The sequence below is a fragment of the Rhinopithecus bieti genome, unplaced genomic scaffold (genome assembly GCF_001698545.2).
Source record: "Rhinopithecus bieti isolate Rb0 unplaced genomic scaffold, ASM169854v2 scaffold_43, whole genome shotgun sequence".
Taxonomy (NCBI): domain Eukaryota; kingdom Metazoa; phylum Chordata; class Mammalia; order Primates; family Cercopithecidae; genus Rhinopithecus; species Rhinopithecus bieti.
This window is the reverse complement of record NW_016803060.1, coordinates 613,195-637,305: the sequence shown is the minus strand read 5'-3', so window position 1 is coordinate 637,305 and position 24,111 is coordinate 613,195. Positions and strand designations below refer to the sequence as shown.

General features: G+C 41.0%; 1 protein-coding gene across 1 annotated transcript in view; it reads left to right on the top strand.

Annotated features, from left to right (window-relative positions):
- Positions 1 to 24,111, top strand: part of DOCK3 (dedicator of cytokinesis 3) — a 404,390-nt gene that overhangs the window by 302,226 nt on the left and 78,053 nt on the right. The window contains exons 22-23 of the mRNA XM_017890007.1: positions 1,541 to 1,645; positions 4,016 to 4,114. Coding sequence (XP_017745496.1) covers positions 1,541 to 1,645; positions 4,016 to 4,114 — 204 coding nt within the window. The remainder of the gene's footprint in view (positions 1 to 1,540; positions 1,646 to 4,015; positions 4,115 to 24,111) is intronic.

Sequence of the window (24,111 nt, the reverse complement as noted above, 5' to 3'; positions counted from 1 at the left end):
GGTGATAAGAATATACAAGGATAGGCTAGCCACATGTAGTGGGAGAGGCACCTAAAAAAAAAGTCTATTTTGTTTGAGCAGGGGACAGGGACTCAGTAGGATACTCTGATGTTCAAACTCAAAGTACCATCTGGTGACAGGGGTCTAGCTTGGCAGAGAGTGACTATGATGGTGATAATGGCCCTATTATTTGCTCTTGGCTCCAGGTAAGACTTGGCAGCTCTTCTTCCCACCAGGCCTCAGAGAAGCCACACCAAGCACCTAAGATCTACTCGTAGCCCAAGGTTGTATTGAGGGGGTGGACAGCTTATTGCTAAAGGAAGGAGAGAAATTGAAGCAAAAAAAGAGGAGGAATGGAACAGGAGTGGGAACCAGTAAAAAGCTGGAGGCGATGGTTTGGTTGTGTTTGTGGGGCTAGAGTCAGTGTAATGAGTTGCTTATAACTACCCAAAGATACATCACTGGTAAGTGTTATGATCAGTTCCACAGATAGGAAAGATGACTTTGGTCCCAAGAGCTATTCAAATTCTTCATGTGGAATGGGGCAGAGTATAGTTAAAATGGATGGATGGGTAGAAGAACAATGAAATTGAAGCTCAATGAGAGCAGAGATATTCTCTCTCTTGTTCACCTCTATATATTCAGGTTCACAAACAGTGACTGGCACATGGTAAATGTTTAGTGAATGATAGAGTGATGGATGGGTAAAGGATAGACACTAGGACCAGTGATAGTATAAATATCTTAGACAAGGGGCAACAGGAATCTCTTTGTGAGATAATTAAAATCATGCTACAGAATTTGAGATGAATGTGAGAGGTCTATAATAGGATAACAGACTCTTCCTAAATTAGGAAGTGGCCCTCAGTGAGGAGACATGCTTCATTGTTTTTGTAAGGTGGCTAGAGAAAGATGCACTGAGGCTGGAGTCCTTCAAATGGACCCTGTAACACGAACGAGAGAGCTGAGGAGCTAGAAGTGGACCCAGGCATATCTAGGCAGTAGTCCGGGCTGGCAAAAATTGAGGGCACCCAGGGGGAAAACCCTGAGGAGAAAACAGGGTGCTCAGAAAGATGAGCTACTTCTGTGCATTAGTGCTATGCACTAGTGAAGGTGCCGCTGCCACACCCTGTAGTGTGAATTCGTCACCATTTCTCAAACTTTATCATTTCCAAAAGTGTCAGCAGAGTTGTGCCTTCTCCTGACTATTCTAGGGAAATCAAAGAAAACATTTAACTCAGGATCTTTGTTTCTGCCCTGTATATCAAAATTAATGTATCTGCTTGAGATTCAAAGTTGCAGGTGGTGTTGTGTTAGGGTAAGGCCCCAGCCACCATGCCTGGGCAGCAGTGGCAGTTGTGCTTCACCTCCTGTCAAAGCCATTGTCCTGGGTTCCTTGACACTGCATGTTGGTGAGACTGAGAGCTTGGTGTTGGGAATCCAGAAGACTACTGCTGATGTGCCTGACATAGTAAGTGCTGCCAGCTGTACTTCAGCCTGGCTTGGTGCTAACGGTGTGCTCTCTTGCTGCTCGCTCCAGGAGGCAGATGTCATGGAGGAAGTAGAGATGATGGTGGAGAGCCTCCTGGACGTGCTCTTGCAGACTCTGCTCACCATCATGAGCAAATCGCACGCTCAGGAGGCGGTAAGAGGGCAGCGGTGCCCGCAGTGCACAGCCGAGATCACTGTTAGTAACTAACATCCAGGTTTTCTTGCCTTCTTTTCTAACCTGGGGCTTCTCCAAAGCACTCCCCCTCCATCTTACCATCCCACCACCTTCATCTCAGCCTCCCCTCCTGCATGGTTGTCAGCATGCTGCCCTCTTCCCTTCTTGAATCTGACTCTCCTCTCCACTCTGAAAGCTCTAGGTTCATATTCTCAGGACTCTTCTTTAGGGCAGATCCGGGGAATGTTTCTTGTCCTGTTTTCCTGCATACTTTGAGCCAAGTCATTTTCTATATTGTGGAATGAAGCAGGGATGTATGTAAGATGTAGTAAGAGGCTGAAGATGAAAAACAGACTACTTCTAGGAACCCCCTCATATAGGTTCTCCTAAATGATGTACAGGACAGAATAATTTTCTCAGAATTGGCTTCTATCTACAAATTAGTTGCTTTTGTCCATTATGTTTATATCTATGTTTTAGCATTTGGAAAATGTGATGAGGTAAATTTCACTGGCATTACTGAATAATGATTTTTCTGTAATCTAATTAGAAGAGAAACAAACTGGGAAGGCTTCTCAGGAGGGGCAGAGAGACGATACCTTGGGCCCCTCATGTACCCCAACTCCAGAATAGACTTCTCAGCCCTGAGGTGGGGACATGATAAACAGTTTTCGTGGAATCTTTCCATTGGCAGATGGGAGATTACAGTGATCTCTCTGAAGAAAACCCTCTGGAGCAAGCCAAGCTACAGCATGCTAGGGGGAGCAGGGAGCACTCAGGGAGCAGGTATGTGTTCTGAAGCACTGGGCTTGGAAAGAGTGTCTGCTCCTTTAGGAGCCTCTGTTGAAGGTACTCTCACTGTAAGTAAAAAACATATATGTATGTGTACCCTGGCATTTCCTGGTAACCCAGCCTTCTAACCAACACTTACACAGTGCTTGCTGTGGGCCAGAATGTGCTTTAAGCACTTGTCCAATATTAGCTCATTTAGCAGTACTGAGGAAGTGATTCATTTTATGTAGATTTTAATGAGGATGATGATAATTGTAATTTGTTTAGTACCTTTTTACATAATGGACTTTATTCTTAAATGCTTTATGTACATTAACCCATGTGACCCTCATGACAAATTACCTATAGCTTTTATGTCCATTTTGAGATAAAAATGAGGTTCATGAACATATATATTTTGCACACATGTATTTTTAATAATTTCAGGCCAGGTGCGGTGGCTCATGCCTGTAATCCCAACACTTTGGGAGGCCAAGGCGGACGGATCATCTGAGGTCAGGAGTTCAAGACTAGACTGGCCAGCATAGCAAAACCCAGTCTCTACTAAAAATACAAAAAAAATTAGCCAGGTGTGGTGGTGGGTGTCTGTAATCCCAGCTACTCGGCAGGCTGAGGCAGGAGAATCGCTTATACCTAGCAGGTGGAGGTAGCAGTGAGCCAAGATCGTGCCATTGCACTCTGGACTGGGCGACGAGCAAAACTCCGTCTCAAGAAACAAGAATAATAATTTCAGAGACCTAGAAAGGGTTTGAGAGACTAAAAACTGTTGTCACTTTCTCACGAGTTCATAAATATTTGAAAATTGCCCAAGTGAAGTAAATGTTCTCCCTCCCTTTTAAAGAGGCAACTAAGAGGAGGCCATGCTTGTCTGCTCCATGCCAAAAGTTGCTATAAGATGGTTTTTGAAGTCCTTAAAGCAGGATTTTATTCCATGTATCCCAGTTGGAACTTGAAGACATTTTGAACATTGATATTTATCCTTTAATTTCTGCTTGTCTTAAAGCCCATAGCTTGTCCCCTCAAAAAGGTCAATTTTAACTCCTCTGCCTTTCAGACAGGCATATTGATCTGCTGTGTTTTGTTTGCCCAGTCCAGTAACCCTGTGCAAATTCTAGGAGGTTCCAAAGAAGTCCTTGTATAAGGGCTGCTGTAGCCCAGCAGGATCGGCAGAATCCAAATTCTGTCCAGAGAAGGTTAAGCTCTCCCTTGTTCCAGGTATCCTCTATAGACTTCAGTACAGTGCCTTGGCAGCAAAGGATTATTTAGCCAAAACTTTCCTAGGAAAAAAAGGGAGAATATTTGTCTCACTTTGCAATACTACTTTATTATTGTTTAAGATTTTTCAGTAGCCCCATGCTGCAGAGACCTTATTCCCCCCCAATCCCTCCAGGCTTTCATTAGCAGAAAAGAAAGCTTTAGAGGGCCATATTTGTCATCTTTCTTCCATGATCATTGGGGCCATCTCAGACCCTCCCTTCTCTCCTTGCCCTCTATGGATGGGGGGAACACAGCCCTTGCAATTGGCCATGCTAAGTGTCTTTTTGGGTTGGTCCCTAGGGCGAATATGTGTCCTGCCTTCTCTCACTGCTCCGCCAGATGTGTGACACCCATTTCCAGCACCTCCTGGACAACTTCCAGAGCAAAGATGAACTCAAGGTAGGCAGTAGAACACCTTTCATCTGGGAGCCAACACTCCCCAGGGGCTTTTTCCCTGTCAGGGGGATGAGTGCAAGTGACTAGCATTGCCACGGGTGTAGGATTCACCAGCCCTACTTTACAGCTGAGTGTTGGCCTCCAGAAGCTGAAAGCCAGCAGTGTCCCCACACAGCTGGACCCTGGTAACAGTGCCAAGTTTTCCTTGACTATTGGCAGCCCTGTGATCATGTGCCTCTATTAGACTCCCACACTGGTTGTCAGAAAACCAGGACTCCTTCCTTTCTTAGTAACTTGGCAGTTACCCTTATATTTTGTACCTACAAATTAGGATTTGCTGTTTTAATGCCTTTAATAATAATGATGATGACAACTTTTTTTCATTTAAATATATTTGTGGAAGACACCTTTAGAGAGCAAGGTGTGCACTGCTCATTTGCTGCCAGACTCTGGGTCTGGAACACTGAAGGGCTTATTTTTATCACAGATTGCTATACATAATTTAAAAAGCCAAAGTGTACTACAAAGTTCATAATATAAAACACCTGGTTTCTTTTTAGCTAGTAGTCCTAGCTACTCTTGAGGCTAAAGTGAGAGGATTGATTGAGCCCAGGAATAATTTTTTTAAAAAATATAGTGGTTTCCTGGCTCAGCCTGACTCATGTCCAGTCCCTGCTCCACAAAGGCAGCCACTTTCAATTCGTTTGCTATTCTTCAGGAAGCTTCTACTACTATTTTTAGCTATTAGTTATTATCTGTTTTTCCCTTTTTATGGAAAATGAAGATGATTCTCCAGAATCATTCCTCTCTCACACACATCCTTTCTCCCATTCTCCCAATGTAGTTTTCATATATTTTTGTTTGCATTGATTATATTGTTTATCTTTTCTTTATTACAGCTAAATAAGTACTGTGGTGAGCCAAGACTGTCCTGGGATTATGTTTCTTTTCTTATAGAGCAGTGATGTCCAGTCTTTTGGCTTCCCTAGGCCACATTGGAAGAAGAATTGTCTTGGGCCACACATTAAATACACTAACACTAATGATAGCTGATGAGCTAAAAACAAATATATATATACATGTGCGCACACACACACACACACATATATATAAATATTTTAAGAAAGTTTACAAATCTGTTTTGGGCTGCATTCAAAGCCATCCTGGGCTGCATGTGCCCCATGGGCCATGTGGGTTAGACAAGCTTGTTGTCAAACTTATTGTTTTTATAAAAATTAATTGCCTCTTTTTTTTTATTTGCTTATGTTTTGTTTTGGTCTTCAAATCTGGTGAGGATTTCCCACTCTTGCTATCATCTTTTTTTTTTTTTTTTTTTTTTTTTTTTTTTTTTTTTTTTTTTTTTGAGACGGAGTCTCGCTCTGTCGCCCAGGCTGGAGTGCAGTGGCCGGATCTCAGCTCACTGCAAGCTCCGCCTCCCGGGTGTACGCCATTCTCCTGCCTCAGCCTCCCGAGTAGCTGGGACTACAGGCGCCCGCCACCTCGCCCAGCTAGTTTTTTGTATTTTTTTTTTTTTAGTAGAGACGGGATTTCACCGTGTTAGCCAGGATGGTCTCGATCTTCTGACCTCGTGATCCGCCCGTCTCGGCCTCCCAAAGTGCTGGGATTACAGGCTTGAGCCACCGCGCCCAGCCACTATCATCTTTCTAACATATCTCTTCTTCCAGCTTGCCTTATAGTCAAATTTATCAGATGTCAGGTCACTTTTTTTTCCTAGAGATTTTCTCCCCTACTGCTTTTATTTATTTCAGTATCTATCTTTTGTGTTGGAGACTCTCCTCCTACAGACTTTCCTGTAGAGACTCCTGGATGATAGTGTGTATCTAAAAGTGAAGTCCTTTAGTGCTGATTACAAACTCTATGTATAGACAGGGCTTTCTCTAGCAGGCTCCCCTGTAGATGGCCAAAGAGGATCTGCCCTTTTGGTCAGAGCATTCCCTAATTCCTATATCTGCAGGACTTGGACTTGTTCATTCCCCAGAGGGGAGTCTTCCACTTCTGTGTTGGGCACAGGAGTTCAGTGTCACAAAAGATCAACACTGAGACAAAGGATTCCTCAGCAAGGCTAGTTTACTTTCTGCAGAAAGGGTGCACTCGCCAGCAGTCCAGCCACAAGAGCACACACAAACAAAGGAGACAGGGTCATCTATAACCTGACCCATCCACCCTACTGCTGTGTCTGGTTTCCATTGGCTGGAACGGTATCTCACATTCTATACTTGACCTGATTGGCTAGCAACTTAGAACTTCCCAAAAGAGGCAAAGGTAGAGGAGAACAAAGGAAGAGAGGAAGTAACTTGTGGAATGCTGAGAGAGGCAAAAACACTTCCAAATAAGGGAGACGAATAGGCTATGACCTAATGCTTGCTTGGATTGGTTCAGGCATGCCAGGGCAAATATCTAGGCTAAAATGTGAAAGCTGAGAACAGAGTATATTGATTTCTTTATTACAGCTAGCAGAATTTAAGAATATTAGCACTGGTCTTTGAGTAAACTTTGCTTCTAAGAGAGGTTACTATCCTTAATTAGACTGGGAGGAAAGTTCCTTTGAAGAGGAACCTCTGTGTATTTCATTTTCTGCATTCTGGAAATAGAGTAATCTACCAATATTTTAGGAACCACATAGCAAAAAGGGGCTGTGAGTCTTCCAGTTCAGCAGGTAAAGTTTCTTTAAATGCCTATTTTCATTTTGGCACCTCAGTCCTCAGCTGTTAATGTATCCTTGAAGACCCTCAGTGATCACCTCCTCCAGAAAACAGCCCTCAGTACTCTGGCAGGGCAGGGAAAGACTTATTAGCTAGTGACATGAGATAGCAGAGGGGATGTTAAACTTTAATCTTCCTATTCTTAGCCCTCATACCTTAGATTACGGGAGGTGCCTAGTGGTGCTTCAGTTTGTGTGCCTTGCTGCTGCTTCTTCTCATCCCCGAAGGCCCTTGGCTCTTGGTATTCCCAGGTCTGTTAAGTCAGTTACCAGTTTCTTCTTTTTCAAGTTTTCAGTATTTGTTGACCTCATTTGCTTACCATCTTCTCCCCTCTTCTTTTCTTTGTGTGGGTCTGTGCATTTCTCTTTCTTAGCTATTATTTTAGAGGATTTGAGGAGAGGCCGTGGTAAGGGAACATGTTCTGTCCACCACACTGAATATGGAACTTTGTATGTGTTTTCTTTTTTTATGACAGTATTATTGAGATACAATTATACCGTAAAATTCATACTTTTCACAAGTGTATAATTTAATGCTTCTGATTATATCCATCTTAAAAAGACTCATCACAAATAGTGATATCAAGTTAATAATTTAAGACTTCCAGCCAGGCACAGTGGCTCTCGCCTGTAATCCCAACACTTTGGGAGGCCGAGGTGGGCAGAGGCAGATCACCTGAGGGTGGAAGTTTGAGACCAGCCTGACCTGACCAATATAGAGAAACCCTGTCTCTACTAAAAGTACAAAGTTAGACGGGTGTGGTGGTGCACACCTGTAATCCCAGCTACTCGGGAGGATGAGGTGGGAGAACCACCTGAACCTGGGAGGCAGAGGTTGCAGTGAGCCAAGATCGTGCCATTGCACTCCAGCCTGGGCAACAAGAGCGAAACTCTGTCTCAAAAAAAAAACAAACAAACAAACAAACTTCCACAAAGAAAAGCCCAGGACCAGATGCCTTAATTGGTGAATTCTACCAAATTTTAAAATAAGAATTAATATCAGTCCTTTGCAAACTATCCCAAAAAATAGAAGAGGAGAGAACATTTACCTACTCAATTTATGAGGTCATTAATAAATACTGTGATAAGAAAACTGGACAAAGACATCACAAGAAAAGCAAACTACAGACCAATACCCCTTATGAATATAAACACAAAAATCTCCAGCAAAATACTAGCAAACTGAATCCACCAACATAGTAAAGTAAAAGGATTATATACCATGATCAAGTAGGATTTATCCCAGAAATGCAAATGGAAAAACATGCCATGTTCATGGATAGGAAATGAAGAATCGATATTGTTAAAATGACCTTACAACTCAAAGCAATTTACAGATTCATTGCTATTCTTATTAAACTACCAATGACATTTCTCACAGAACTAAAAAAAAAAATTTAATTGATACAGAATTTTTTTAAAAGCCTGAATAGCCAAAGCAGTCCTAAGCAAAAAGAACAAAGCTGGAGGTGTGACATTACCTGACTTCAAACTATATACTACAAGGCTACAGTATCAAAAACATCATGGTACAGATACAAAAAAACAGACACATAAACCAAAGGAACAGAATACAGAGCCCAGAAATAAAGCTGCATACCTACAACAATTTCATTTACAACAAAGTTGACAAAAACAAGCAATGGGGAAAAGACTCCCTGTTCAATAAATGGTGCTGGGATAACTGGCTGGCCATATGCAGATTGAAACTGGACCCCTTCCTTACACCATATACAAAAATTAACTCAAAATGCATTAAAGACTTAAATGTAAAACCTAAAACTATAAAAACTCTGGAAGATTTTCAAATAACTTTAAAAGAACTACCTGGACATAGGCCCTGACAAAGATTTCATGACAAAGACACCAAAAGCAATTTGCAACAAAAGCAAAATTGATTAATGTGATCTAATTAAAAAGCTTCTGTACAGAAAAACTCTCCACAGAATAAACAGGCAAGCCACAGAATGGGAGAAAATATTTGCAAACTATGCATCTGACGAAGCTCTGATAACCAGAATCTGTAAGGAACTTAAATTCACAAGCAAAAAAAAAAAACAACCCTGTTAAAAAGTGGGTAACAGACATGAACAGACACTTTTCAAAAGAGGACATACAGCAAACAAGCACATGAAAAAATTCAGCATCACTAATCACTGGAGAAATACAAATGAAAACCACAGCAAGATACTATGTGAGACCACTCAGAATAGCTGTTATTAAAAAGTCAAAAAAAAATTGGGAGGCTGAGGCAGCAAGATCAATTGAGCCCAGGAGTTCAAGACCAGCCTGGGCAACATAGCAAGACCCCATCTTGACAAAAATAAAAATAAAAATTACCTAGACAAGGTGACATGTGCCTGTGGTCCGAGCTGTTTGGGAGGCTGAGGTAAGAAGATCACTTGGGTCCAGGAGATCAAGGCTGCAGCGAACTGATTATACCACAGTTCTCCCAGCTGGGTGACAGGACAAGACCCTGTCTCAAAATAGTAAAAAGTAAAATTAAAAAATTGAAAGTCAAAAAATAACAAATGCTGGTGAGGTTGCAGAGAAGAGGGAACACTTATACACTGCTGGTGGGAACGTAAATTAGTTCAGCCATTATGAAAAGCAGTTTTGTGATTTCTCAACTTAAAAAAGAACTATCATTCAACCCAGCAATCCCATTACTGGATATATACCCAAAGGAAAGAAATAATTCTACCATAAAGACACGTGCACATGTATGTGTTCATCACAGGACTATTCACAATAGCAAAGACATGGAATCAACCTAAATGCCCATCAGTGGTAGACTAGATAAAGAAAGTGTGGTACATATACACGTTGGAATACCGCACAGCCATTTTAGAAGAACAAGATCATGTCCTTTGCAACAACATGGATGGAGCTAGAGGTCATTGTCCTAAGTGAACTAACACTGAAAACCAAATACCACATGTTCTCACTTGTAAGTGGAAGCTAAACATTGAGTACTCCTGGACATAAGAAGAGAACAACAGGTAGGCTCAGTGGCTCATGCCTGTAATCCCAGCACTTTGGGAGGCTGATGCAGGTGGATCATTTGTGGTCAGGAAGGAGTTCGAGATGAGCCTGGTCAACATGGTGAAACTCCATCTCTACTAAAAATACAAAAATGAGCCAGGCGTGGTGGCACATGCCTGTAATCCCAGCTACTCAGGAGGCTGAGGCAGGAGAATCACTTGAACCTAGAAGGCAGAGGTTGCAGTGAGCCAAGATAGTAGCACTGCACTCCAGCCTAGGTGACAGAGTGAGACTCCGTCTCAAGAAGAAAAAAAAAATTAAGAGAACAACAGACATCAGGGCCTAACTAAGAGTGGAGGGTGGGAGGAGGGTAAGGATCAAAAAACTACCTATCAGGTACTATGCTTATTGTTGGGGCAATATAATAATCTGGACACCAGACCTCCATGATGCTCAGTTTACCTGTATAACAAACCTGTACATGTACCCCTGAACCTAAAATAAAAGAAAGAAAAAAATTAACATAAAGACTTTTAAATACCTTTTACTCAGAGTAACAAGTGACAAAAACTCACTTAGAATGAGGGAGTAAATGACTAATGGCCTAGTTTTCCTGAAAATGAGTTTGAAAGAAAAGGACTAGAGGAAATGGTCCTGAAGAAAGAAACTGAGAGCATGAAAGACTGACTTCCTTGATAGCAGTATGCCTCTCTGGCTGCAGGTAAAGGCTACTCATAAGCCAACAGATTTTATTTTTTATTTCCTAAGCTGAAACGGCCTAGCCCAGGAGGGTGTGTGTGTGTGTGTGTGTGTGTGTGTGTGTACGCACGTGCATGTGTGTGTATTTAAATGGGTTGAGGAAGTAAAGAGAGGAAAGGGAATAGCCTGGGGGAAGACAGATGAGAGACTTGAGTACAAATGACTTAGGACGGGAGTGACAAAATAGAGAAACAGCTCTAGGTTATTTAAAAAAAGAATGTATATACTGTGGAATTCTACACAGCCATGAAAAAGAATGAGATTATGTCTTTTTCAGCAACACGGATAGAGCTAGAGGCCATTATCCTAAGAAAACTAATGCAAGAACAGAAAACCAAATGCTGCATGTTCTCACTTATAAGTGGGAGCTATACATGGACACAAAGAAGGGAACAACAGACACTAGGGCCTATTTGAAGGTAGAGGGTAGGAGGAGGGGAATTAAAGTATAGAGTTTCTTTATGCAATCAATGTTGTTATCAGCCTAAAGTAGCAAGTTGTAAGTATAAGATGTTTTATGTAAGCCACTGAGTAACCACTAAGCAAAAGCCTGTAATGAATATGCAGAAGATAAAAGCATCAAAACATACCACTAGACAGCCATCCAGCCACAAAGGAAGAAAGCAATACAGGAAGAAAAGAACAAAGGATCTACAAACAACCAGAAAACAATTAAAACAGCACTTGTAAATAAGTCCTTGCCTATCGGTAATTACTTTGGATGTAAATCAATTAAATTCTCCAATCAAAAGATGTAGAGTTCCTGAATCGATTTTTTTTAAAGACCCAACTATATGCTGCCTACAATAGCCTCACTTCACCTTAAAGGACGTTCATACACTGAAAGTGAAGGGATGAAAAAAGACATTTCATGCAAATGGAAACAAAAAGAGCAGAGGTAGCTATACTATTTCAGACAAAGTTGACTTTAGGTCAAAAGTTATAAAAAGAGACAATAGGCTGGGTGCGGTGGCTCATGCCTGTAATCCCAGCACTGTGGGAGGCCAAGGCAGGTGAATCACAAGGTCAGGAGTTCAAGACCAGCCTGGCCAAGATGTGAAACCCTGTCTCTACTAAAAATACAAAAATTAGCCAGGTGTGGCGGCGGGCACGTGTAATCCCAGGTACTTGGGAGGCTGAGGCAGAGAATTGCTTGAACCCGGGAGGCGGAGGTTGCAGTGAGCCAAGGTTGCACCACTGCACTCCAGCCTGGGCAACAAGAGTGAAACTCCATCTCAAAAAAAATAAATAAAAATAACAAAAATAATAAATATCTAGAGATAAAAATGGAAACATATCAAATCTTACAGAATGCAGCAAAAGCAGCTCTGGAAGGAAAGTTTATAGCAATAAATCCCTACATCAAATAAGAAGAAAGATCTCAACGCAGTGTCACACCTCAAGGAACTAGTAAAATAAGAAAAAACTAACCCCAAAGTTAACAGAAGGAAAGAAATAAGAAATATCAGAGTAGAAGTAAATGAAATGGAGACTAAAAAAAAAAGAAAAAAGAAAAATCAACTAAACTTGTTTATTTTCTGAGAAAACAAAATCGACACTTTTAGCTAGAATAGAAGAAGAGAGAAGACTCAAGTCAGAAATGAAAGAGAGAAGACATTACAACTGACAACACAAATATAAAGGATCATAAGAGACGGGTACAAATAATTATATCCCTACAGATTGGACAAGCTAGGAGAAAATGATAAATTCCTAGAAACATATATCTACTAAGACTTAATAATGAAGAGATTGGAAATCTGAACAGACTAATAGCTAGTAAAGAGCTTGAATCAGTAATTAAGAGTCTCCCATCAGAGAAAAGCCCAGGACTAGATGGCTTCACAGTTGAATTCTGCCAAACATTTAAAGACAAACTAATAATAATCCTTCCCAAACTTTTCTTAAAAATTGAAAAGGAGGGAGTATTTCCAAACTCATTTCATGGGGCTAGCATTACCCTTATACTAAAGCTGGACAAAGACACTACAAGAAAAGGAAGCTGTAAGTCAGTAACATGGATTAATATAGATGCAAAAGTCTTCAACAAAGGACTAGCAAACTGTATTCAACAGTACGTTAAAAGGATTATTCACCATGATCAAGTGGGATTTATCGCTGGAATACAAGGTTGGTTCAACATACACAAATCAATAAATGTGATTCACCATATTAACAGAATGAAGGAAAAAAAACATGATCATCTCAATAAATGCAGGCAAAGCATATAAAGAATTCTTCATTTCGGCTGGGCGCAGTGGCTCAAGCCTGTAATCCCAGCACTTTGGGAGGCCGAGACGGGCGGATCACGAGGTCAGGAGATCGAGACCATCCTGGCTAACATGGTGAAACCCCGTCTCTACTAAAATACAAAAAACTAGCCGGGCGAGGTGGCGGGCGCCTGTAGTCCCAGCTACTCGGGAGGCTGAGGCAGGAGAATGGCGTGAACCCGGGAGGCAGAGCTTGCAGTGAGCCGAGATTGCGCCACTGCACTCCAGTCTGGGCGACAGAGCAAGACTCCGCCTAAAAATAAAAATAAAAAAAAAAGAATTCTTCATTTCATGATTTTAAAATTCCCAACAAATTACATGTAGAAAGAATGTTCTGGCCGGGCGCGGTGGCTCAAACCTGTAATCCCAGCACTTTGGGAGGCCGAGACGGGCGGATCACAAGGTCAGGAGATCGAGACCATCCTGGCGAACACAGTGAAACCCCGTCTCTACTAAAATACAAAAAACTAGCCGGGCGAGGTGGTGGGCGCCTGTAGTCCCAGCTACTTGGGAGGCTGAGGCAGGAGAACGGCGGGAACCCGGGAGGCGGAGCTTGCAGTGAGCTGAGATCCGGCCACTGCACTCCAGCCTGGGCGACAGAGCAAGACTCCGCCTCAAAAAAAAAAAAAAAAGAAAGAATGTTCTTCAAAACAATAAATATCATATATGATAAGCCCATAGTTAACTTCACACTCAACAATGAAAAACTGAAAGCAGTTTTTTTAAAGATCAGGAACAAGACAAGGATGTCCACTCTGACTACTTCTGTTCAACACAATACTAGAAGTCCTAGCCAGAGCAGTTAGGCAAGAGAAAGAAAGAAAAGGCATCCAAATAGGAAATGATGGAGTAAAATTGTCTGTTTGCCATTGACATGGTCCTATATGTAGAAAATTTCAATGACTACAGAAAAACCTGTTAGAACTGGAAAACAGATTCAGTAAAGTTGCAGGAGACAACACCTAATTAGTTGTGTTTCTATACAATAACAACAAACTGTCTAAAAAAGAAATTATGAAAACAAGCCAGGTATGGTGGCTCACACTTGTAATACCAGCACTTTGGGAGGCTGAGATGGGAGGATCACTTGAGCCTAGGAGTTTGAGACCAGCCTGGGCAACATAGTCAGACCTCCTCTCTACAAAAATAAAAGTTAAAGAAGAATTTACAAAAACCATCCCATTTACAGTGGTATTTTTAAAAAACAAAATACTTAGGAGTTAAAAAAAAAATTTTTTTTTTTAGACAGGGCCTCCCTCTGTCTCCCAGACGGGAGTGCAGTGGCACAATCTTGGCTCAGTGCAACCTCCACCTCCCAGGTTCTAGGGATTCTCCCACCTCAGCCTGCTGAGTAGCTGGGATTACAGGTGCATGCCACCACGCCCAGCTAATTTTTTTGTATTTTTTGGTAGAGATGGGGTTTTACCATGTTGACCAAGTTTTAGGGGTACAAAACCAAGGAAATTAAAGATCTACATGTTTACTGAAAACTATAAAATATTGATTAAGGAAATTAAAGATTATGCAAATAAATTGACAGATATCTCATGTTTATGGATTAGAAGGATTAATATTGTTAAGATGTTTATACTCCCTAAAGCAATCTACAGATTCAATACAATCTCCATCAAAATTCCAATGTCATTCCTCACAGAAATTTTTTAAAAATCCTAAAACGTGTATGGATCAAAAAAGACCCCAAATAGCCAAAGCAAGCTTGAACAAAAAGAACAAAGATGGAGGTATCACACTACCATATTTCAAAGCATATTACAAAACTATAGCGATCAAAACACCATGGTACTGGCACAAAAACAGACACATTGACCAATAGAATAGGATAGTGAACCCAGAAATAAACTCACACATCTACCATTAACTGATTTTTGACCAAGGTGGCAAGAACACACAATGAAGAAAGGAGAGTCTCATCAATAAGTGATGTTAGGAAAATTGGATAAACCACATATAGAAGAATGAAAGTAGACCTTTACCTCACCTCCCTATACAAGAATCAGCTGAAAATGGATTGAAGACCTGAAATGATAAAGCTACTAGAAGAAAACATAGGAGAAAACACATGATGTTGATCTAGGCAGGGCTTTCTTGGATATGATCCCTAAAGCACTGGCAATGAAAATAAAAATAGAAAATGGGATTGCATCAAACTAAAAAGCTTCTTCACAGTAAGGAAAACAATAGAATGAAGAGAAAACCTACAGATTGGCAGAAAATATTTGCAAATTACATGTCAGATAAGGGACTAATATCCAAAATACACAAGGAACCTCAAGCTACTCAATAACAAGACTACAAATAACCCTATTTTTAAAATGGGCAAAGGACTTGAGTAGACATTTCTTCAAAGAAGACATCAGATATATGAAAAAATGCTCCACATTTCTAATCATCAGAAAACACAAAGTAAAACCACAGTGACATATCACATCACATTTGTTAGATAAGCTATAGTCAAAAAGATGAAAGATAAGTATTGGTGAGGATGTAGAGAAAAGGGAACTCTTGTACACTGTTAGTGATATTGTAAATACAGCCATTTTAGAAAACAGTATGAAGTTTTCTCAAAAAAACTAAAAATAGAATTACCATATAATCCAACAATTCCACTTCTGGGTGGTATATACCCAAAGGAATTAAAATCAGTATGTCAAAGAGATATGTACACTCCCATGTTCATCGTAATGTTATTCACAATAACAGAGACATGGAAAAAACCTAAGTGTCTATCAGCAGATGAGTAGATTTTTAACATGTGGTATATATACACAGGGAATACTATTCAGCCTTAGAAGAAGTAGGAAATTTTGTCATTTCCAGCAACATGGATGAACCTGGAGGACATTATGTTAAGTGAAGTAAACCAGGCACAGACAAATAATCATATGATCTCACTTATGTGTAGAATCTAAAAACATTGAACTTGAGGCTGGGCATGGTAGCTCACCCCTGTAATCCCAGCACTTTGGGAGGCCTAGGCAGGCGAATCAAGAGGTCAGGAGACCGAGACCATCCTGGCTAACATGGTGAAACCCCGTCTCTACTAAAAATACAAAAAAATTAGCCAGGTGTGGTGGCAGGTACCTGTAGTCCCAGCTACTCCTGGAGGCTGAGGCAGGAGAATGGCATGAACCCAGGAGGCGGAGCTTGCAGTGAGCCAAGATCGCGCCACTGCACTCCAGCCTGGGTGAAAGAGCGAGACTCTATCTCAAAAAAATAAAATAAAATAAAATTGAACTCGAAAAGTAGGTAGTAGAATGATGGTTACCAGAGGCTGGGGGTGGGGGCAGTAGATAGAGAAAGGGGAGACGTTGGTCAATGGGTACAAAGTTTCAGTTCAGGTGTTCTGTTGCACAGCATGACAACAATAGTTAATAATGGATTGTGTATTTCAAAATAGCTAAAAGAGTATTTTCAGTGTTCTCACCACAAAAAAAGAAATATCTGAGGTGATAGATATGCTAATTAGCCCAATTTGTTCATTCCACAATGTATACATGTATTGACACATCAGATTGTGTTTAATAATTATATACAATTATTATTTGTCGATTAAAATAAAATTTTTAATAAGAAAATAAGTGTAATACACCCTTAAATGGTATAAAGGACAAAACCACATGATTGTCTCAGTGAATGTTGTCTTAGTCCATTTTGTGTTTCTATAAAGGAATACCTGAGGCTGATTAGTTTATAAAGAAAACTGGTTTGTTTGGCTTACAATTCTAATGTCTGAAAAAGTTTAAGACTGGATCTCTGGCGAAGGCCTCAGGCTGCTTCCACTCATGGCAGAAGGTGAAGGGGAGCCAGTGTGTGCAGAGATATCATGGTGAGAGAGAAAGCAAGAAAGAGGGGGAAGGTGCCAGACTCTCTTTAACAACCAGCTGTCATGGGAACTAATAGAGTGAGAGCTCACTTTTCCCCCAAGGGAAGGGATTTATCTATTCTTGATGGATCCACCCCATGGCCCAAACACCTCCCATTATGTTCTATCTCCAACATTGGGGATGAGATTTCAACATGAGGTTTGGAGGGGACATATCCAAACCAGAGCAAATGTAGAAAAAGCACTAAAAAAATGTGCCAACAATTTTGATATTTGTTTTGTAATAAAATCACTGAACAAACTAAAAATAGAGGCAAACTTCTTCAACCTTATAAAGGGCATCTACGAAAAACACACACCTAACATCATACTTCATAACAAAAGATTAATTTATTTCCCCTAAGATCAGGAACAAGGGCAAGATGTGTGCTCTAGCCATTTTTATGTATTATACTGGAGAGTCTAGCTGGGGCAATAAGGCATTGTGGGGTGGGAAGTAACCTTCAGGTTAGAAAGGAAGAAGTGAAACTATCTCTATTCACAGATGACCTGATTCTTTTTTTTAGGAGATGATGTCTCATTCTGTCATCCAGGCTGGAGTACAGTGGCATGATCATAGCTCACTGCAGCCTCAAATTCCTGGGCTCAAGTGATCCTCCTGCCGCAGCCTCCCAAGTAGCTGGAACTACAGGCACTCACAATCATGCCTGGCTAACTTTTTAAATTTTTTTAAGAGATGGAGTCTCACTATGTTGCTCAAGCTAACTTGATTTTATGTACAGAAAATTCTAAGGCATCTACAAGAAAATTATCAAAAGTTACAAGCAAGTTCAAGATTTCAGGACATAAGATCAATATCCAAAACTCTATAGTTCTATACACTAGCAATAAATGATCCAAAAAATGAAATTAAGATTAAAATTCCAGTTACAATATCATCAAAATGAATAAAAAAGAAGTTCCAGCTTTATTTTTGCAGAGATTGACAGTCTGAGCCTTCAATTCATGTGGAAATATTGGGGACTCAGCCAAAACAATCTGGAAAAAGAACAAAATTGAAAGATTCACACTTCCCATTTTCAAAACTTACTGCAAAGTAACAGTAATCAAGATTTGTACTGACATAAAGATAGATACATAGATCAACAAAACTGAAGAGTCCAAAAATAAACTCTTATTTAAATTGATTTTTTTTTTTTTTGAGACAGAGTCTCACTCTGTCACCCAAGCTGAAGTGCAGTGGTGCCATCTCGGCTCACTGCAAGCTCCGCCTCCTGGGTTGATGCCATTCTCCTCCCCCAGCCTCCCAAGTACCTGGGACTACAGGCGCCCGCCACCATACCTGGCTCATTTTTTTATATTTTTAGTAGAGACGGGATTTCACTGTGTTAACCAGGATGGTCTTGATCTCCTGACCTCGTGATCCACTCGCCTCGGCCTCCCAAAGTACTGAGATTACAGGTGCCTGCCACCGCGCCTGGCCGCCTATGTTTTTATATTTTTAGTAGAGACGAGGTTTCACCATGTTAGCCTGGAAGGTCTTGATCTCCTGACCTCATGATCTGCCCGCCTTGACCTCCCAAAGTAAATTGATTTTTTATAATAATGCCAAGGTAATTCTGTAAGGAAAGAAGTGTCTTTTCAACAAATGGTTTTGGGACAACTTAATATCCACGTGTAGGGCCAGGTGCAGTGGCTCACGCCTGTAATCCCAGCACTTTGGGAGGCTGAGGCAGGCAGATCACCTGAGGTCAGGAGTTTGAGACCACCCTAGCCAATATGGGGAAACCCCATCTTTACTAAAAATTTAAAAATTAGCCAGGCATGGTGGCAGGCACCTGTAATCCCAGCTACTCAGGAGGCTGAGGCATGAGAATCGCTTGAATCCAGGAGGCAGAGGTTGCAGTGAGGCGAGATCATACTACTGCACTCCAGCCTGGGGGATAGAGCAAGACTCTGTCTCAAAAAAAAAAAAAAAAGTCCACATGTAAAAGAATGATATTGCACCTCTACCTTATACTACATACAAAATTAATTAACTTGGAATGGATTTTAGACCTAAATGTAAGAGCTAAAACTATGAAACTGTTGGAAGAAAACATAGTAGTATATCTTGTTGTGTTAAGCCATGGTTTCATAGATGTAACACCAAAGTGCAAACAAAATTTAAAAATAGGGTTAGAAAGTAAGGCAGAAATCAGGTTATTTAAAACCAAAATCAAGAAGGTATTTGAAACCAATGGGAACAAAGAGATAATGTACCAGAATCTCTGGGATGCAACTAAAAAAGTTTAAAGAGGGAAATTTATAGCACTAAATGCCCACATCAAAAAGTTAGAAAGATCTCAAATAAACCTTTCTAATATCACAACTAAAGAACTAGAGAACCAAGAGCAAACAAACCAAAAGCTAGCAGAAGACAAGAAATAACCAAGATGAGAGCAGAACTAAAGGAGAGAGTGACATGAAAAAGCCTTCAAAAAAAATCAGTGAATCCAGGAGCTGGCTTTTTGAAAAAATTAGTAACATAAGTGGATTGCTAGCTAGATTAATAAAGAAGAAAAGAGAGAAGAATCAAATAGACACAATAAAAATGATAAAGGGGATATCACCACTGTTCCTACAGAAATACAACCATCAGAGAATACTAAAAACACCTTCAGGCATGTAAATTAGAAAATCTAGAAGAAATGGATAAATTCCTGGACAGGTACAGCCTCCCAAGACTAAACCAGGAAGAAGTTGAATCCCTGAACAGACCAACAACAAGCTCTGAAATTGAGGCAGTAATAAATAGCCTGCTAACCAAAAAAGCCCAGGACCAGATGGATTCACAGCTGAATTCTACCAGAGGTACAAAGAGGAGCTGGTACCATTTCTTCTGAAATTATTCCAAACAATTGAAAAGGATGGACTTCTCCCTAACTCATTTTATGAGGCCAGCATCATCCTGATACCAAAACCTGGTAGAGATACAGTAAGAAAAAGAAAACATCAGGCCAGTATCCCTGATGAACATTGGTGCAAAAGTCCTCCATAAAATATTGGCAAACCAAATCCAGCAGCACATCAAATAGCTTATCTACCATGATCAAGTTGGCTTCATCCCTGGGATGCAAGGCTGATTCAACATATGCAAATCAATAAAGGTAATTCAGCACATAAACAGAGCAAAAGATAAAAACAACATGATTATCTCAATAGATGCAGAAAAGACCTTTGATAAAATTCAACATCCTTTCATGATAAAAACTCTCAATCAACTAGGTATTGATGGAACATATCTCAAAATAATAAGTGGCACACTTGAATACAGCACACCAATGGGTCTTGACTCTTTATACAGTTTGCCATTCTGTGTCTTTTAATTGGGGGCATTTAGCCTGTTTACATTTACAGTTAATATTGTTATGTGTGAATTTGATTCTGTTATGATGCTAGCTGATTATTTTGCACACTTGTTGATGTAGTTGCTTCATAATGTCATTGGCCTTTGTACTTTTTTTTGCAGTGACTAGTAATGGTTTTCCTTCCATATTTAGTGCTTCATTCAGGAGTTCTTGCAAGGCAGGCCTGGTGGTGACAAATTCCCCCCTCATTTGGTTGTCTGAAAAGGATTTTATTTCTCCTTCACTTACGAAGCTTAGTTTGGCCAGATACGAAACTCTGGGCTGAAAATTCTTTTCTTTAAGAATGTTGAATATTGGCCCCCATCTCTTCTGGCTTATAGGGTTTCTGCTGAAAGGTCTGCTGTTAGTCTGATGGGGTTCCCTTTGTAGGTAACCTGGCCTTTCTCTCTGGCTGCCCTTAGCATTTTTTCCTTCATTTCAGCCTTGGAGAATCTGATGATTATGTGTCTTGGGGTTGATCTTCTCGTGGAGTATCTTACTGGGGTTCTCTGGATTTCCTGAATTTGAATGTTGGCCTGTCTTTTTAGGTTGGGGAAGTTCTCCTGGGTGATACCCTGAAGTATGTTTTTCAACTTGGTTCTGTTCTCCCTGTCTCTTTCAGGTACCCCATCAGTCATAGGTTCAGTCTTTTACATATTCTTGTAGGTTTTGTTTATTCCTTTTCATTTTTTTTTTTTTCTCTAATCTTGTCTGCCTTATTTCAGCAAGATGGTCTTCAAGCTCTGAAATTCTTTTCTCTGCTTGGTCTATTCGGTTATTGATACTTGTGTTTACACTATGAAGTTCTCATGTTGTATTTTCAGCTCCATGAGGTAATTTATGTTCCTCTCTAAACTGGCTATTCTGGTTAACAGCTCCTGTAATGTTTTATCATGGTTTTTAGCTTCTTTGCATTGAGTTAGAACATGCTCTTTTAGCTCAGCGAAGTTTGTTATTACCCACCTTCTGAAGCCTACTTGTGTCAAATCATTCATCTCAGCCTCTGCCCAGTTCTTTGCTCTTGCTGGAGAGATATTGCAATCATTTGGAGGAGAAGAGGCACTCTGCCTTTTTGAGTTTTCAGTGTTTTTTCACTGATTCTTTCTCATCTTCATGAGTTTGTCTAGCTTCAGTCTTTGAGGCTGCTGATCTTTGGGTGGGGTTTTTGTGGGGACTTTTTTGTTGATGCTGTTGTTGTTGCTTTCTGTTTGTTTTTCTTTCAATAATCAGGCCCCTTTTTGTAGGGCTGCTGTGGTTTGCTGAGGGTTCACTCCAGAACCTATTCACCTGGGTCCCTCCCACACCCAGAGGTGTCACCTAAGGAGACTGCAGAACAGCAAAGATAGCTGCCTGCTTCTTCCTCTGAGATCTCTGTCCCTGAGAGGCACTGACCTGATGCCAGTGGGAATGCTCCTATATAAGGTGTCTGGCAACCCCTATTGGAGGGTCTCACCCAGTCAGGGGGCACGGGATCTGGGACCCACCTAATGAAGCACTCTGGCTGCCCCTTGGTAGAGGGGGTGTGCTGTGCTAAGGGGGAGTCCCACTTGTCTGGGCTGCCTGGATTCCTCAGAGCTAGCAGGGGGAAAGACTAAGTCTGCTGATCCACGGAGACCATGGCCACCCCTCAGTCCCAGGGAGATCAAAGTTCTGTCCCTAAACCCCTGGCTGGAGTTGCTGAAATTCCTGCGGGGAGGCCCCACCCAATGAAGAAGAATGGGTCAGGGTCTGACCTAAAGTGGCAGTCTGGCCGCAGTCTGCCACAACCAGTGTGGCAGTTTGGGTCCAAACTGTCCAGCCTCCCCAGCACCAGCAGGGGGAAAACTGCAGACTGGAGCTACAGTGATGGCTGCTGCCCCTCCCCTAGGGAATCAATCATCTTAGGTAGCAGGCAGTGGCTCCAGTGGCGCAATAGCACACGGTACTTATAAGGTAGCAGGCAGCCATAGTGATGCCTGCTGCCCCTCTCCTGGGGAGCTCATTTGTCTTAGGCAGCAGGCAGCCATAGTGATGACGGCCTCCCCTCCCCCTCAGGAGCTCAGTTGTCTTAGACAGCAGGCAGCTGCAGTGATGGCTGCCACCCCTCCCCTGGGGAACTCAGTTGTCTTAGCCTCCAGCTGAGTGGCCACTGAGAATCTGCACAGCTGTGTGCTTGGGATCCAAGGCGCTGGTGGCATGAGCTCACAAATGGGATCTCCTGATCTATGGGTTGCACAGATCTGTGGAAAAAGCATGGTTTCCCAGTCTGGGTAGCGTGATCCCTCACTGCCTCCCTTGGCTGGGGGTGGGGAGCCCCCTTACCCCATATGGCTCCCAGGTGAGCCATCACACCACCCTGCTTTTCCTCACTCTCCATGGGTCATGCCAACTACCTAGTCAGTCCCAGTGAGAGAACCTAGATACCTTGGTTGCCGCTGCAGGGTTCACTCACCGTTTTGGTTCTTCTCTGTGGGAGCCTCCAACTGCAGCTGTTTCTAGCTGGCCATCCTCACCCCTCTGATTTTACTTCTTTTAAATTTATCGGGACTTTCTTTATGGCCCAACATATAATCTATCCTAGAGAAGAGAATGCACATATTTTTCCTTCTATGTGCATTTGAGGAAACGTGTGTATTCTGTTGTTAGATGGAGTGTTCTGTAGATGTCTATTAGAGCTAGATAGTTTATAATATTGCTCAAGTTTTTTGTTTCTTTGCTGATCTTCTGTCTTCTTGTTCTGACCATTAGTAGTGTATCGAGGTCTCCAACTATTATTGAGATGTCTACTGTTACTTTCCATTCTGTCAGTTTTTGCATTATGTATTTTGAGCCTGTGTTTTTAGGTTGCATATATGTTTATAATTATGTCTTCCAGACATAATTGACCCCTTTATCATTATAAAAATATTCTTCTTTGTCTCTAACAAAAATTTTTGTCTTAATGTCTGTGTTGTCTGATGTTAATATAGCCATACCAGTTCTCGTTTGGGTACCATTTTCATGGTATATGTTTTTCCATTATTTTATTTTCAATGTATTTGTGCCTTTGAATCTAAAGTGTGTACCATGTAGATATAGTTGGATCACATTTTTAAATTAATTTTTCCCAACTCTGTCTTTTAGTTGGACTGTTTAATTCATTTATGTTTACTATAATTGCCATTAAAGGTAATTGGTAGGTTTTACATCTGCCATTTTGCTATGTACTTTATATAGATCTTATGTCACCTTTGTTCCTCTGTTCCTCCATTACTGCCTTCTTTTGTGTTAAATGTATTTAGTATGCCATTTTAATTCCCTCTGTGTATGTGTGTATATGTTTGTGTGTGTGTGTCTGTGTTTATTATAGGGCAGGTCTACAAGTAGAACATTCTCTCTGTTTTTACCTGAGAATGCCTTGATTTCTTCTTCTTCTTTTTTTTTTTTTTTTTTTTTTTTTGAGACAAGGTCTTGCTCTGTCACACAGGCTGGGGTGCTATGGCACAATCATAGCTCACTGCCACCTCAGTCTTCCCAGGCTCAAGGAATCCTCCCACCTCAGCCTCCCAAGTCGTTGGGACTACGTGTGCGCACCACCACACCAGCTAGTTTTTTTTTTTTTTCTCTCTTTTTTAAAATTTATTGTTGTAGAGATGGAGTCTCGCTATGTTGCTCAGGCTAATATCAAGTTCCTGGGCTCAAGCAGTCCTCCTGTCTCAGCCTCTCAAAGTGCTAGGATTACAGACATGAGCCACTGTGCTTTGCAGTTTCTTTAGTTTTGAATGGTAGTTTTTCTGGCTATAGGATTCTTTGTTGATGGTCTTTCATTTCAGACTTTGAATATTTCTGCTGTCTGCCTTCTGGCCTCCATTATATCTGATGATGTCACCTGTTAATATTATTGAGGGTTATTTGTTGTTTTTCTCTTGTTGCTTTCAAGAATCTTTATTTTTGGCTTTTGACACTTGTGATTCTAATGTGACTATATGTGAATCTCTTTGATTTTATCCCGTGTAGAGTTTGTTGAGCTTCTTGGCCGTGTGAAGACTTTTTTTTTTTTTTTTTTTTTTTTT